The sequence below is a fragment of the Monopterus albus genome, unplaced genomic scaffold (genome assembly GCF_001952655.1).
Source record: "Monopterus albus unplaced genomic scaffold, M_albus_1.0 scaffold20.1, whole genome shotgun sequence".
Classification (NCBI taxonomy): domain Eukaryota; kingdom Metazoa; phylum Chordata; class Actinopteri; order Synbranchiformes; family Synbranchidae; genus Monopterus; species Monopterus albus.
The window spans coordinates 880948-897609 of NW_018127900.1; the positions used below are offsets into that span (position 1 = coordinate 880948).

The following is a 16662-nucleotide window of genomic DNA, read 5'->3' on the forward strand; positions in this document are numbered from 1 at the left end:
GTTGTTGTTTTCTTCTTCAGATGTTAACCAGCTGTGACTTTTTTGCCATTTCTCATTAAATGGTCATGGTCCTTTTCTCCACACTTCTTTTACTCCCCCCCCCCCAGCGGTAAATCACAGCTTCAGTTGTGTTTGTCTGCTTTTTCTTCTTACGAGATGCTGTTTTTGTTCCCCTCATGGGCTTTTAGATCAAGAATATAACGCCACATTCAAAAGTGTTCTGTACTTTTCCCCTTCATACAGCTCAGTGCCACAGTGTGCTGCTTCCAGGGTACATTTTGGGTTCATGGAACCATATTAAAGCTTCCTTCATCCTGGAAGCAGATCAAAGACCAGATCAGAGGCAGTCTTGTAGACAAACTGTCAGTCCTGACTGAAATTCTACAGTAGTATGATGAGTACTTGTGCGTGCATACAGTAATTATGCATACACACAAATGCATGCACAAACCCCTGTCTTAGCAATACATTGCCTGTGAATCTTCACGGGTAGGGAGGCTTTCCAGAAAATCTGGCACTGACTCTGCAAGCTCTGGCGCTATTGCTCTCCTGAGTCTACATAATTAATCAGCAGCATTAATAAACTGTATAAACAGTACCCCCTTTCTTCTTCTCATTCAAATATGTTCACACTTTCTCATTCTAAGAGTTACAGTAGTAATTACAACATTTTATGACTGTTATGGCCCAAACTTTACAATATACCCAACTTTGTTGTTAAAGGCTTACAAAATGCTGTCCTTACATAAATAATGCAAAGCAATACGTTTCATTCTGCAACCATGCTCAGTCTTCAGCAAATATTGCCACAAGTTGAAATGCTTTTCACTAATAATACAGATCATTACCCAGGTATCCAAACATTAGAGCTAACAGCATGACTGCGACAGAGAGGCAATTCTTAGTTTTTTTGGTTCACTGTCAAAATGATATTGTTTTTCTAATATTGTAAAGTTGTGTAAACAGTTTTGTACTTACCAGGGTTACACTATTACAGTGGCTTATTGTATATTTGATTGTTACTGTAAACAGTACAAGTGATTCAGATATCCAATATTTTATATAATCTTGCACAGAAAACACAAAATTTACTGTCACAGCCATTGTTTAGCTGACTTCTGTGTAACTGTTTTTTTTCCTCACACTTGTATTATTTTTGATGAGAAATTGTTAGTTTGACCATTCCAGTTCAAAATGGCTATTCACAACATCCACAATATTGAGATGGTCTGATAATACCAAATTTGGATGCTGCTACTTGAGGCTTTGAGACTTAGGAATATAGCATTTTTTTCTAAAGAGCTTTGCATATTGAAACAACTACACTGAACCAAATCAGTGATATTGGAATTAAAATGATAAAATTAGGGCAAATGTTTTGGAGTCAGTGGATAATACTATACCAAACAGATATGTCTGCGTTCATGGCTTCTCTCTCCCTCTGCTGTATTTTTGTCTCTCTCAGCTCAAAGGGTCTCTCAGCATTCAGGATGAGAGGTCATCTGACAGGCCGTGCTGCTCAGAAAAACGCAACAAGAGTGAAAGGTCAAGGATTTCTTCCAGCTAGACTGCCAGTGGGTGCTGCACTTCTATGACCTGGCTTTTTTTTTCTTCTGTTGATGTTAAGTGGAAAGTTTGAGACTAGAGAGAAGACAGGAGAGTATCTGAGTGAATAGAGAGAGAAGTAAAACAGTGAAAATTGAAGAGCACTGGAGGTGCACAAAAAAGAGAAGCTCAAATGGGGGGGGGGAGACCAAGTGCAAAGATGAGGCAACAAGGAAGAAAATGAGTTAGGGGATGCAAGGATGACTCATGCTTATGCTCACCTTGGCTCACATCTCTGCCACTTGCTTTAGACTAATATTGGCCAACTCTATTTTGAATTCTTGTCCAGCAAATCTCACAAAAAAACTAAATTTGCTTTTAAATAATTTTGATTTACAGCAGCACACTGTAAAATAGGACTCCGATGGTTTAGAGTAGTGGTGTATTTGTAAATAATATAAAAATATTTATCAGGATGCTTTGAATTTCACTTCGCTGTGGAGGTTTTCTGGGATTTCCTCCTCCAGGAAAGAGACCTCAGAGCACACTCACAACACATATCCTACCTGGGAACCCCAGGGCATCACGTGCCAGATTTACTCACATCTGTACAGTGAATGTTTATTGGTCCTCATGTAAGGGTTTTCTCTGTTCCCCTAATTTAACATTGTGGTGTGAGTGTGCAGGTGCATGTAGTTCTCTTACCATACATGCTGTATACGCACAGAGGTCTGTGCATGCTCTCTGATATAGTATTTTTCTCTATTAAATGGCGTGGTCAGAAGATCATAAGATAAACCCCCAGGCTGCTGTTAACACTGCATGTGGGTAATTGGTCTTCTTTAGAGGCTCAGTTTGCGAATGATGAAGTGTCAGGAAGCTCTTATCCTTTAGACATGTGGAGCTGCAGCTGGGCTGTGACAGAGACTAATGGATAGACTTCGCCATGGGGACTGCTGCTGCTGTCCAACAACATTAATCAACAGTGCACAAAGTGCATGAGTGTGCAAACACATGTCATATATACACAAATACACAACACACACATCTATCCAAAATACAAACAAGAGCATGCAATACTAGACTACACACACACATACATGCTGTTTGTTTACTGAGGTCTGACAATCCCATATACTGTAGACATGTAAACACCCCGAGGGTTCCTGCTCAAGTCCAGACACATTCAGGCGAGCAAGATAGTTTCCACACAGCAACCATAGCTTACATGTTGCTGTGAATATGAACATACTAGTGTATATATATATTCTGTGCTTTAAAGAGGATTGATTTCATATACACATCCTCCACTTCCTCACCTGAAGCACCAAAGCTTTCAGTGTGTGCGTGATATCAGTGGTTTGAGTCTGGCCGCTGACTTATGCTGCAGGTCCTCTCCCTGTCTGTCTCTCCACAACCCACTGAACCCATAAAAATAATAAACCAACCAACCCCACCATGCTTTATGCTAAAGTACCTTTGGTAACAATATTTTACCATCAAACCTAACTCTCTCTCTTCCCTTTACTATATTTATATGTCTTAGTTTTTCTTTCTGCCACTCTCTCTTATTCTTTCCCATGTAGCCAAACACCCTGATTTAATTTATGGGCATATCCATCACATAGCATTAAGTAAGTGAATTGACTGTATTAGCTAAAACAAGAAGTGGTAATGGTAAATGTAGCTCTCCCCAAACATTAGTCAGCCAAGCATCACACCCACACAAATCTTTAAAACTCTCCCCAATTAATAAAGCACATCCTAAAACCATCCAATAAGTAATTACATAATAAATCAAAGAAGAAGGGGAATATTTTAGACACGCCAAATGCACATAAAAATACAGCTGAAAAATGTGTCTCCTGGGTTCTGTTCTCTTCAGGTGCTGACTTTTTTTATATGCTGAGATACGCTGACTGAGCTTCATCTGGGATTTTTTTAAAGATTTTAAATTGTTGCTCTTCACCATTTTCATCTGGACCATTTCAGAGTACTTTATTAACAATGCATTAGTTAACATTATACCTTAATTAACATCAGTATGATTATTGTAAAATTTTTACAATTTAGCCTCAAGGTACATTTTTCACCACCGTCTCTGTGAATATGATACAATAAAATAAACAAGCAATGCATACAAAAACAGATGAATAAAGCAGACAAATATAGTTTAAGTATCCAACTGTGTCCAAGATGAAATTTGAATGTTTCTGCAGTTGTGTCAGTAGTGTGTTGTTCTGTAAAATACTAATCACTTTAAGCTGTGGCAAAAACAGGTAAAGGTCTTTGCAAACAAAGACCCATTTAGATGGGAACTGGACTAGCTGTTTGTTTCTGCCTATGTTTATGTGTGGATGTGTGTTTATAAGTACTCAAGTAATGTGCCAGTGTCAGGTTCTTGCTGATCATGCAGAACAGCAAAGATGAAGATGTTATTAAAACTCTATAAAAACTGATATAGCCATAGAGCTTGGGCACTTAGTTGAAAAAAGTATGAATACTGATCGGAGGAGAAACACAAAATGTCAAATTGAAAAAAAAAAAAAAAAAATTCTGTCCAAATTTGACCACCTGAAGCAACAAGTTGGCATGTTAAATTATTTATACACAGATTGTGAACTTATTTACAGGGTACATGATGAGAGTGGGCACCAGATGAAACAAAGTCGGGGTGTGGGCTTTTGGCTGGAGTTCATTTTAAGGCAATAGAGCTTACTCTTGGCAACACATTTTGCTCACTGACAAGCACTGGAAATGATGCAATAAGCCAAGTGATGTTTCCTCTCTAAGAGCTCTCTCTCACTCTCTCTCTCTCTCTCTCTCTGGCTCCGTCTACCACACCATCAACAAGGTGCCAGAGGCAGTAAGGTCCAAATTAAAATCCATGCTGGCATCTTCAGTTAATTTAGTTATCTTCGACCACAAGATTGAAAATCTAGGTGATAATGAAGTAAATATTGGATGGGTAGACCCTAATTGCGTTTTTACATTTATGAAAAGCCAAACTGCATCTAGAGTTTGTGCTCATAATCTATCATGGTGAACTATGGGGTTGTCGAAAATCGGGGGCTGAAGAAACATTGATTAATGTTGCCTTAAGTACATATAACATTTTGCTGGTGCTTTATAATTGATATCGGTCAAATTAGTTTTATTTTATCTCATGCACACAGCATGATAGTTGCATTCACTTCTCTGATTATACTGTTGTGGGAAGGAGTGCGGGGTGGGGGGGACCACTGTGCAGCAGTGATGTCCCTGGCCATAGTTAACTCAAAGAAAGCATGATGTGGGTCTCATTTTACACAAAATAAACAGTTTCATATATTGATAATATGGTTTATTGTTTCATAGAATTAGAGGATTCATTTACCTTTTACATTTATTTCAAATGTGCCACCCCTTTCTGAGTCTGTGCTCCAGCCTGGGTTAAGATTTGGTTTTAGGGTTCAGGTTAGGCTTAGGTTAGGGTTAAGCATTTAGTTCTGATAGTTACTGTTAGGGTAAGGAACTTACATCAGTGAGTGTCCTCACCAAGATCGAAGTACATGTGTGTGTGTGTGTGTGACGTTTTACAGCACCTGGTTTAGTACAAATCAGGAAAGACAAGCTATTGATTTCTCTGTGACTACAGAAAGTTTAATGCATCCCAAGGTATGTAGTACTGTCAGTGATGATTGTTGTAGCTTAGTGCACTGTGACAGTCTTGTTTGTTGTACCCTTTAACTACATATGTACCATTAGCCATTCTGATTCCGTTTGTGAAGTAATATGATGTGAGTAAAGATGTTACCCTGCCAGCATTTTTGTTTTGTTTGTCATAATGATAGCTGGCTTCTGGAATTGGCTTTACTTCTAAAATTCAATAAATAATACAGTAGGTTTAGTCAGAGCACCCTGTCAGCCATGTCTTGATAGTAGCTGAGAAATGCCTTGAGATGCAGTTACTGTATATTGAGCCCAAAACCTAAAGTTTAGTGAGTTTGAGAACAGAGAACCCTTTAAATTTCTCTCGAAATACAAAAGGTGGGCTGTTCATATGGGCAAATTAGTTTATTCCACTGAGCTTAGAGTCTTTATTGGTATAATCACATATTCTAATGTAAATGTTGGTGGTGATTTTAAGATTGTTTTATCCAGATACTGATGATGATGTATGAGGCTGTATTTGCTTGACGGGTTTCTCAGTTGCTTTCTTGGCCCACTCCAGCTTCACACTGTTGCTCATATCGGGACCGGGTCTAGACAACCCAATTAGTAGTATATAAATGCAATTTGTAACAGAGAGGCGACAAGTTAATGGTGAGCAATAAACCTGTGTCGGAGGTCGAAATGTGCTTGCAAGCAGAGACGGATGATTTCACAAAAAGTTGATCTAAAAAGCAGCCACCCAACACTTCACAGTGGAGGCAATAAACTTTTTTTGGCAAAAGAGCAATTTAAATACTTGAGTTATGCTCTGAAAGGAGAGTCTGAGATGCTCCCATCTGGATGGGGAATACCAGGTCTACCACTGGGGGGATATAATTGCATTTGTCTGCCATCCAAGTGTTAATGTTGATGATATAAACATCTGAGTGGTGATGATTGGATGAACTCCATATTTTATGTTGTGCTTTTACTGGATGCACATTGCTTTACATGTGCTTGCATGGTGGGCTTTAGCATTTATTTGATGTATTTTTTATTATTATTACAGTATATATCGTTTTGTATGCTTTATGTTTTTAACATTTAGGCCTGTGTGGGTTCAATGTTTCACCCGACTGTGAGACAATTTTCTCCTTGAAGAGAAAATTGTCACTCTGTCTTTCCACAGACCTTATATCATCAGTTTTAGCCTGCACTTATTATAAAGCACAGAGAGACCTTCTGCGAAAAAGGAGTTTAAGCAGCAGTGAATGTTTGTGTCTTGTTGAGGGAGATGCTGACGAGTGCTTTCACATCTCTAAACCTGAGGTGAAGTGTTCCTCACTGGCTGTAGTACTAATAGCAGTGGGCACTGGAGCATGACTCTTCATCACTCTTATGTTTTTGAATAGTTTGTGAAAAAGGTGTAAAGCGTTAGAAATTGTTTACTCTAGTTATTTTTCGGTTCACTGTTGTCCTTGAACACTTTATGCTTGCCCTACATCACAGTAATAAGCTTGTGTGTGCGAGAGGAAAAGAGGCAATCATAATTATACTGTAAACCTTTGGACTATCTGTGAAACGGAAATGTTTCCAAATAAGGTAAACTAGCGTCTGTCGTAAAGGAAAAGACCATATCTGAAAACCCAAACTCTCCTTTCTCCACCTCAGGAGCAGTTTCCTGGGGCTGTTCCCTTCCTGCCTTTCTCTTCAGGCTTGGGCAGCGAGAGACAACCCCCGGCGTGTCATGGGCTGTGGGTTGTGAAATCTCAGAACAACTGCTGACAGATGAAGTAGGAGTGGGTGAAGCAGAAACATGTGTTCTGCTGATTGTTCATATAGTAATATACTGTACATCTCTCGTGCTTTCTCCTTGTCTTTGTCTATTTTCACTTCAAATATTCTCTTTTATTTTTTTATTACACAGTGTTTTCACTGTTTGCTTTTATGTTACTTTCAGCTTGTTTATTCATTTCTTCAACTTAAATGCCTTCCATCCATCCATTATCTATACCACTTATCCTGAACAGGGTCACTGGGGGTGGCTGGAGCCAATCCCAGCTGACACTGGGCAAGAGGCGGGGGTACACCCTGGACAGGTATCCAGTCTGTCAGGGCTGACACTTAGAGACAGACAACCACACAGACCCAAACTTCTCTCCAAACCATTCAGACACATTCATTTTTTGTGCTCAGTGCCTGTAGAAGCAAACATGTCATCAGTGCAAACTACAACATTAACATTTATGTCACTTTGTGAATTTTATAGGATCATTTTGAGAAGAATAAACTTGCATAAATAAAAAGCCATAATGCCAGTATTGCATATAAGGAGAAATGGATGTTTGAGATTGATTCTTTGTAGAGTCGTACACTGCTTAGACAGAACAAATGACAATGCAAACAAATTAAAAATTTTAGAAATGATTAGTGTCGTATAACATTTGTAACCATGTCCACGTTTTAATGGAAAAAACCTTGACCTTACTGTTCATCCTCACCGAGATTCGAACCTTCTCCCAACTAGAAGGTTGAAGGTTCGAATCTTGGTGCACATGCCTAAGTGTCCTTGGGCAAGACACTGAACCCCCCCATTGAGTCCAATGGTTAGAGCCATCGGTCGAGTTGGCGCCACAGATGGCTGCCTCGGTTCTGTACCGGAAACAAATTCCTTGTGTGTAATGTACTTGGCCAATAAAGGTGATTATCCTTATCCTTATCCTTAAAAGGCTACTATTGGACCAATAACAACCAACTATATGTAGGCAGAGTTTGTTTCTCCCAGTTTTAGGCCGGGGGGCAGTGGAACACTGTAATAAACCCTGTAATCCCCTTGTTAGTGGTACCAGTTTATATAATCCTCCTCTGTTGCTGGGTTGAAGAAAAAGCTTCTGCATCATCACACTGCAACCGCCTCCACATATTACATTTAAGAATCCCAGAGTGAGTGGGATTAAAGCAGTCCTACTATCCAAACATTTGATATTACGGCACAGTTCAAAGCAGGTCAGCTGCTTTGTAATCCCATATATCAGGGCCAAAATGTAATGATCTTACACAGTGTGACTCACAACTGAGAAACATACTCTACCTAGCCTGGCAGCTCACACCACATTGTCTATGGGCCTTTCTGAGCCCATAAGCCCAGAACTTGACCTACAGGACTCAGGTATGAGATAAAATTCCCCAAAAGCATTTTAAATGCACTGATGTTGCATGGATGCACCACAGAGCAAAACTGATCAGGGCGAGAAAGGAAAGCACACACAGTTTTAAACTTTTTATAATTTATTATGTTTTTTTTTTAAGCTTTCATGATGGCAAGAAAAGTATGTACTTTGTCACTGCATGTCTACATTAAGGCTGCAACTAACGGTGTCTTTTATTTTCTGCTGATTATTTTCTTTTTTCGTTATTTTGTAAAAATAAATAAATAAATAAAAGTCAAATGTGATTGGAAATTGCTGCTTTTACCTGATCATCAGTCTCAAAGACAAAGTAGTTTAGTATCCTACTGAAAGTGACAGAGAAAAGCAACAAATCCTCACATTTGAGAAGCTGAAAGGAAAGAAGGCTTATATCAAAACAGTTGCAGCAAAATTCTGCCGTTGATCGATCGTGCAGATCCATCACATCAGGCAGAGGCGAATCAGAGAGTGAACTTACCTATGGAGGGAAAAGTTCTTTTTATCAATCATGTAATTACTCTATTAAATGGCTTATACCACGCTATATGGTAGTTTTTTGGAGTTAAAGGACATTTTAAGTGCTCAAGTATACTGTCAACAATTATACATTTTCAAGTTAAGCATCCATAACTGATGCATTAACATGTAATAATCAATTAATTGTAATTATATAAGCTATGTTTTTTACTTTACATGAAAAATCTATATAAAGACCTTAATTACTGTATTGTATAACAATGACTATATTAATTTAGTATTCATCAATTAAGTGATTTTACAAGTATATTTATGATGACAAATGTATTTATTTATAAATGCTTCCTCATCCTCCATCACAGTAGAGCAAAGATGTGGCTGAACAAAAAACATCTAGTGAGTGGAACATTAACCTCAGTACTGTTTGTCTTTGAGTCTTGGACCCAAACAGTTTTGAACCTGCATGTTAATAAATATTTAAAGACACACTTTAAGGATTTGCTCACTTCTCATATAACTTGACTGTTATCAACCCATGATGTCTTGGGCTTCCTGCGTTGCCATGACAACAAGCTGGCTAGTCCCCCCCCATCTTGTGAAGCATGCAGGCCTCACTGGGGCTTCATCCTTAAAGTAAGTTTTCCTCCTTTTTAATGTCCAACAGTGGATTTGTGTTTGGGATTTATTCGATAGATGAGAGCACTTCAACAGTGCAAAACTTTGTATTATGTGATCTTTTTATCTGAGCAGCCCATGTGCACTGAACTTAATGGTTTTCTTGAGATTAATAACAGCTCAAAATTTTTTTGATGCTCCTCTTTCATTTTTGTCTCAAGCAATCTTTATTTCACAGTTTGTTGCTGTTTACACACACGCACACACAGTCTGGGAGTCAGAAATAGAGAGATGGGTTGGGGGTAGGTCTGGAGTAAGAAGAGAGGGGGAGGGAGAGTGAATGAGAACATATATCATAAATGTAATACCAGCCTCCATTTTGGGAAAAATTGCCCATCTCTGCTTGCTCTCAACTTTTATATGGGTTTGATGGATAGACACTGGGGTTTGTTCGATACCCATTTTTTTGTAAGACCTCGGAAACACCATGCACTGATTACCCGATCGCCCCCATCATGTGGTCTGTCACGGTAAATTGATAAGTAGCTCAGTACTTTGCTCAACAACACAGTAAATGACATGTCCCAGGTGAGATTAGGATTTTTCATTATAAACCTAGTTCTCTCTTTTTAGCCCATTCGTTTTTGATTTTCTTTACTAACAATGAACTCGTATTTCCTAATGACAAACTTTGATCCATTTTTTTTTACTTCGATGCTACAAAGCTCATTGCGTAGGATGTAAACTCCGCAAGTCTCATGATACAACGCATAGAATCAGCACAGATCTTGCATGGCAATACAATGATGGCTATCGTCGAATATAAACTATACACTGTAGCTACAACACTGAACACACATGAGCTTGTACATTAAGAGCGAAAGTTCCCGTCTTGTCTTGTTTCGTCGGCGGCCAGTGACCCCGGATTTTCTTTTCATACGGTCCTCCAACACACACCAAAAAGAGACTGTCCCTGAATGCAAGTCCATGTTATTTTTTGCTGTTCCATACAGTCCATTAGATACTCCACGTTAAGGTAAAAACACGCGTTCACTGTGTGTGTGGTTACGGTCTGTGGAATTTGCATTTTATTATCTTCTTAAAAGCACTTTGGAAGTCTTTGTTGAAGTAGGCATATATTATGGGGTTGAGGAGAGAGTTGGAGTAGCCCAGCCAGTTTATGACTGCGCCCAGCCAGTCAGGCATGTAACAGCTCTGTGCACAGAAAGGCAACACCAGTGCGACGATGAAGAAGGGCAGCCAGCAGAAGATGAAAGTGCCCATGATGATCCCTAGTGTTTTCACCGTTTTACGTTCTCTGGCCAGCGCGATCTTTCTCTTCGTCCCGGAGTTCTTTTCATTCATGTTTTCGTAGCCCTGTGAGGAGGACTGAGGTGTGTTGGGCAGAGGCAGGTGCGTCTTTGAATTGCTGCTAACTTCTATTATCTCCAATGACTCGCCCTCATCTCCATGCTTCACCGCGCCATTTATGCATGGAGAGCTGGGTTTAGACTCATCGCAACGCATCCAGCCTCTGCCCCCGGCCTCGCCGTTGGTTTTCTTGTGGAAGATGACCGGAGACACAGACAGGCACTTGTCTGACACTTTTGCTGTCTCGGATTTCTTGACTGTCTTTCGAATCCGAAACCGAGCAGCCCTGAATATTCGCCCGTACAGGACCAACATGAGGATAAGAGGGATGTAAAAAGCCCCAAATGTGGAGTAGATGGTGTAACCCAGATCCTGGCTGATGATGCAGGCGTCGGGTTTCGCCCTGTCTTCGGCGCTTCTCCAGCCTAACATAGGCGGAATAGAGATCGAGAAACCGATTAGCCAGGTGACGCTAATCAAGAGCGCAGCTCTCCTTGGTGTCCGTTTATTTACATAATCAATAGGGTCTGTTATGGCCCAGTACCTGTCCAAGGCAATTGCGCACAGATGTAGGATGGATGATGTGCAACACAGTACATCCAGGGAGATGAATAAATCACAGATCTCCTGCCCCAGCGTCCACTTATTCAAAACTTGATAAAGGGCCGCCATTGGCAGAACCAGCACCGACACCATGAGGTCTGTCACGGCCAAGGAGCCGATCAGATAGTTCGCCACATTCTGGAGAGATCTCTCCAGGGCGATGGCTGCCACGACGCACGCATTGCCAAATATGGAGCATAGGATGAGGGACCCCAGGAGCAAAGAAGTGATAATCTGGTAACTCAGCTTCAGATCTGGCACAGACCCAGATCCCGTACCGTTCTCACCCTCGTCCCAGTCGGCAACCACGTTCACCCCACTAGGGTAACCGCTGGTCGCGTTGCTGTAGTTGCTGCTTGTTTTAAAATCCATTATGGGATTACGCTCAGAGCGCAGATTTCCCAGAGCATTGGGGGGACACGCAACTGTACAGATAAGCTGGACACAGTCAGCCCCTCAAATTGTTACTGTTGTGTGTTTTCCCGGGGTCCACAGGAGTTACCGAGCTCGTGCCATCGCTTTCAGGACGCATGACGCAGACGTGCTTGTGTGTGTGTGTGGGTGTGTGTGTGTGTGTGTGTGTGTGTGTGTGTGTGTTGCCCATAAATGTTGACAGCCGGGTGCGCTCACTGCTACTGCGAATCATCTGTGCTTGGTGACGCCGTGAATTCTTTTATACCAGCAGCTTTGGGTACGTCAGACCGCGAGGAGGTCGTCCTGGAGTTTTTGTGTCTCTGCTCTTGGTGTTGGTCCGTTTTCCACTGCAGACAGCCGATGATGATGCACAGCTCTCCTGTCTGTTTCTGTCTTCTTTATTTTACCCTTTGGACCCAGTGAGCAGGCTGCAGCATTTTATGGATTATTTTTTTAGTTTATCTCTCAGGGTTGCTGTCAGCCAGGACTAATACTTATAAACCGATTTTTAGCAAAAATGGCAAGATGGCTAAAAAAGAAAAAAAAATCTGTGAGCGAGCTACTCGAGGTAGAAAGATTATCCGAGTAAATATCATAATGTTTCATCACTTCAAAATTGAGTTTTTGTTTAATCCAACTTCATCTGAAGAGATCTTTTCATCAGGCAAAAAAAAAGCTCAAAGAGGAACCAAGTAACATTTACAGGCGGAGTGTTTACTTGCGCGACACTGTGTTTAGAACCTGAATGGAGAGAAAGGTCATTTATCCAGAGCGCTGAGCGAAAGGTAGTTTCAGGACCAGGGACAGCACCAGAACCACGACAGTCCAGAGAGGAGAGCTGCTGCCATCTGCCGTCCACGGCAGGTACTGCACCAGATGATGGTCACTGTTCTATCAGTAGCTTGAGTTCAGGACAAAGCAAGAGAGTGTAAGGATGAGGAAACAGGGAGGGATTAGGCTTCCGAGGGAGATGGTGAAATGGTTGAAGAGGGAAGGAAGGGTTGTGAGATTTCTGTTAAATTAGTTAGCCTGTTGTAATTCAGAACTCTGGATAACTGCACTGTAATGAAAAGATATAAAGAAAAGCTGTCAGAAGAGAAATGCATATTAAAAGGAGAAAGGGGTGCTGTGAAATGCGCATTTAAAAAAAGAAGTATGAAACAAATTGAAATCTAAACTAAAAATGCAAATGCTCAAATTAAAAACAAAATGACAGCATGACTATAGAAATTAACAAATAGTAGCTGACCTAAAAATACATGAGAAAAGTTACTGTACATTACATAAAAAGCACACTGAAGAAAATGTGTTTTAGAAACAAGCAGTGTAATTTCCTAGCTTAAGGACACTAGAGCCTAGGGTGCTGACTTTGGGCCTCGTTCTGGAATAAAAACAAAACGTTAAGCTCAGATCTGTATACAAGTGGGACACTATCCTTAGTCTAGATTAACATGCAGTTCACATCTTTATATTTTTAATATCTCTGCTTGAAGTCTTGCTTTTGTGTATTTCTGCAGTTTGAGAGAAAATCCAAACTAGGTGTGATTGATGGATCCGACTCAGACCATTTTCATGTGAGCTATTGTGATGCGAACAGCATATGCACCTGCATCAGCAACTACTTCTTATGCACACCTGCAGAGTAAAAGCCCAGAGTGATTGATTAACACCAGTGACTGTATTGGACCATTATAATATGCTGCTGTCCACTGTTGAAACAGGACAAGTCTGGCTGTAGTTTTAAAAGTGAGGAACACAAACCTACAGTATATATTGTATAACAGGAATAAAAGGTGTATGTCACAGCAGCACTGGGATTGATTCATGTCAAAATCAGATGGTTTTAACAATTTGTCTTTTCTTGAATTTGACTCCAAATGTTGATAATGTGACTCATCCAAATTCCAAATTTCCTAAATAAATTATCACTAATTGTTCTCTTTAAATGGTGACCCATATAAATACTTAACAAAAAATCATTGCACTGTAGCAACAGACCCTAAGGTTCCTAAAACCAGGTCAATTAATTATCAAAGATGACATGCTGCTCTTTGTAGAACAAGGTTTCTTATTTTTATTTATTAATACCTGAATCAACGAGGTTGAATTTCAGTGATACTTTGTCTATGGTGCTTTTAGTATTTTCTAGATAAACATTTTTGAAAGTATAGAATTAAAGGTTGAAATAATCCATGGTTCATTATTGACCCGTCTAACTAGCACATTAAGATTTAAACCCAATTTCTTGACATCTACAAGTTTCTTCAGTGCTCTTTCACAATGATGCACCAGCTGAAGATAAAAATGAGACATCAAATCAAAAAAAAGTCTGAGGAGTTATTTTTATGGCAAGTATGCGCGCACACACACACACACACACACAACCTCTCACTCTGTGCTTTGCTTATCAACCCGAGAGTGAAAAAAGCTGACACTAAAGGTGGGACAAAAGGCCACTCTGGCCTTTTCACCTTATGTTTGTGTACAGTGGCCACATAGAGTTGTGTTTCCTATAGGACACACACAAAGCAATAGTGAGGCCATGAACAGTGCACCTATTGTAATGGGGCACACCAGCAGGACTTTGTCAATGGTGTGGAATGTCCCAGGGGGCTTCCAGGGACAGGATAGGCCAGGCCAGATGATTGAACTGCTCCCCTGCTCTCCACTGGAACAATCCCTCTTTAAAAGAGATTGAATTTATGCATCCAGAAGAAGTGGGAGGCAAAAAGAACACAGAGGTAAGGATGGCAGGTCACGGACCAGGCTAGCTGGCAGATGCATGTGGCTGGCTACTGTGGGCCTCAAAAGCACCATCATGAGCTTTTGTTTGGGAGCAACTTGTGTAAATGGCTCCAGCAGAATTGGTGGTTGTGGAACTCAGGATCCTGGCAAGGAAAACAGTAACAACAAGATTTACACCCCATGCCTAAATATAGCAAGACCTAGGCTGGAAAGTGTAAATCCAGCTGGAGAGGGGAGGTCGAGCAGTGTGGAACAGCTGGTGAGACCAGCCTCGCTAGGGAGGGAAGCACGGAAAAAGACCTACGGTGAGGACAACAGAAGAAGATGGAGAGAAAGAAACCAAGAAAGGGATGGGAAGAGACGAAAAGCTGAACATGTAGGAAACATGGAAAAAAGAAAACAAAGGCAGAGAAAGCCTGGACTAGTTGAGACACATGGAGATGAAGTACAGGAGAGACCAGGAAGAGGAAGCACTGAAAGACTGTCCAGCAGTAATTCTGATATCCAGTTAAAAAGCTCTTTGGAAGTTGAAGGATCAAACAACTTGCAGAGAGGACACGAGTGTCCTAGTGCCCAGTCCCCTCCACCAGCTCTGAGGTCCAAAACGTCCGCTCTCCCTCCCTCTCCCATCCAAACCCGATCCATGCCTCTGTCACATCAGAGACTCTCATTCAGGACAGCTGAAGGAGACCTGCTCTGCTGCCCATTTAGTTCATATAGAGAGCCAGATCCCTTTTGGGTGAAGGTGAGAACAGGGGCAACCGCTGGACAATCGCCACAAAGCCATCATCCTCAGAAACACATTACATGTCTTACCAGCTCAGAGTTAGGAGTAGAAGAAGAGTGGAAGGAGGAGGAGGAGGAGGAAGAGCAGGACATGGAAGATAGTGAAAATGGAGGCAGTGGTGTGATGGAGGTGATGAGTCAAACCATGACCCTGGCAGTGGTGCCGCCTTGTGTTCCTTTTGGGGAGAAGAGGATGAGTAAAAAAGAGAAGAACAGGAGAAGGGGGCAGAGGAGAAGGGAGCGGTGGAGACAAAGCCAACAGCTGGAGAGCAGACAGGTGAATGAAGTCATTAACTTGTCCTTCAATATGACAATGGGTGTAGAGGTCACTGTTCTTTTACTTGTATTAAGATAAAACAGGTATAATATAGGTTTGTGTGCTACAAAAAGAAACAGGAGCCAGTGATTTAATGATTGAATAGTTTATTATTCTCTCCTGTTGCCCAGTATCATTACAATACTTTTTTTTCATGTGACCACTGCTGAATAACACATGTACTTAAAAATTTTATTTTGCCCATTTTGTGTGCAGCTTTTACCAGTTTTCATTAGCAATATACTTCATATTCAATGGCTCTGTGATGTCCTGAGATTGATAGTCAGACGCTTAAGCCTTACATTTTGTGACTGATCCACCTAAAGGCCTATTTACAATTTAAACTGGAAGGCTAATACAAAGAGAAGCTTGTATATGATACAGTACAATAGATGCAAAAATCAGACTTAAATATTGCTACATCTTCTTTTCACTGTATTTATTTATAGCCCTTTATATGACGGTGTGTGGCTACAGCATATGTGCACTTGTGTGCCCGTCTGCGTGTGTTCATTTCATCTAGACTGACTCTCGACAGCCCTATCAGCACCCAGCTCGTCTCAATAGCCATTGTCTGTGTGGCTGAAAGTGGGGTTACATCTGAATTAGTTGCATGATGAGGCTCGGGCAGAGAGCCCTTCAAAACCACATAGACAAAAGAACAGATTCTGTTTTGATTGGCTGCTGCAGATCTGTGGTTATGTTGGCAGACTCGTATTATTCTAACTGCTTGTTAGAAAAGCTGAATAAAATTAGTTGCTTTGAAACTGAGAACATCTATTTCCTAATTCTGCCCAGGTTTCAATTACAGTATATTGAATGCAATATATTGTTTTGAATTAAGCTGTTCTTCTCTTTAGAGTTGATGTCAATGTTCAACCATGATGTACATTAGGTATGTAGCGTATGTCCTATAGTAGACAATCAGTCTCTAGCACCTATACAGACATTGAGTCCAGTTTAATGTGG

General features: G+C 40.7%; 2 protein-coding genes across 2 annotated transcripts in view; one reads left to right on the top strand and one right to left on the bottom strand.

Moving 5' to 3' along the window:
* Positions 1–9193: 9193 nt before the first annotated feature.
* On the bottom strand, positions 9194–11828 carry htr1aa (5-hydroxytryptamine (serotonin) receptor 1A a). Its single transcript, XM_020593979.1, has one exon. The coding sequence runs from the start codon at positions 11802–11804 to the stop codon at positions 10524–10526; it is 1281 nt and encodes a 426-aa protein (XP_020449635.1). The 5' UTR covers positions 11805–11828; the 3' UTR covers positions 9194–10523.
* A 2779-nt stretch (positions 11829–14607) lies between these two features.
* The window catches only part of rnf180a (ring finger protein 180a), a 7282-nt gene continuing 5227 nt past the window's right edge, over positions 14608–16662 (top strand). The window contains exon 1 of the mRNA XM_020593978.1: positions 14608–15654. Coding sequence (XP_020449634.1) covers positions 14629–15654 — 1026 coding nt within the window. The 5' untranslated portion in view covers positions 14608–14628. The remainder of the gene's footprint in view (positions 15655–16662) is intronic.

Coding starts and splice junctions, on each gene's coding strand:
- htr1aa (XM_020593979.1), bottom strand. CDS start 11,804: ATGGATTTTAAAACAAGCAGCAACTACAGCAACGCGACCAGCGGTTAC.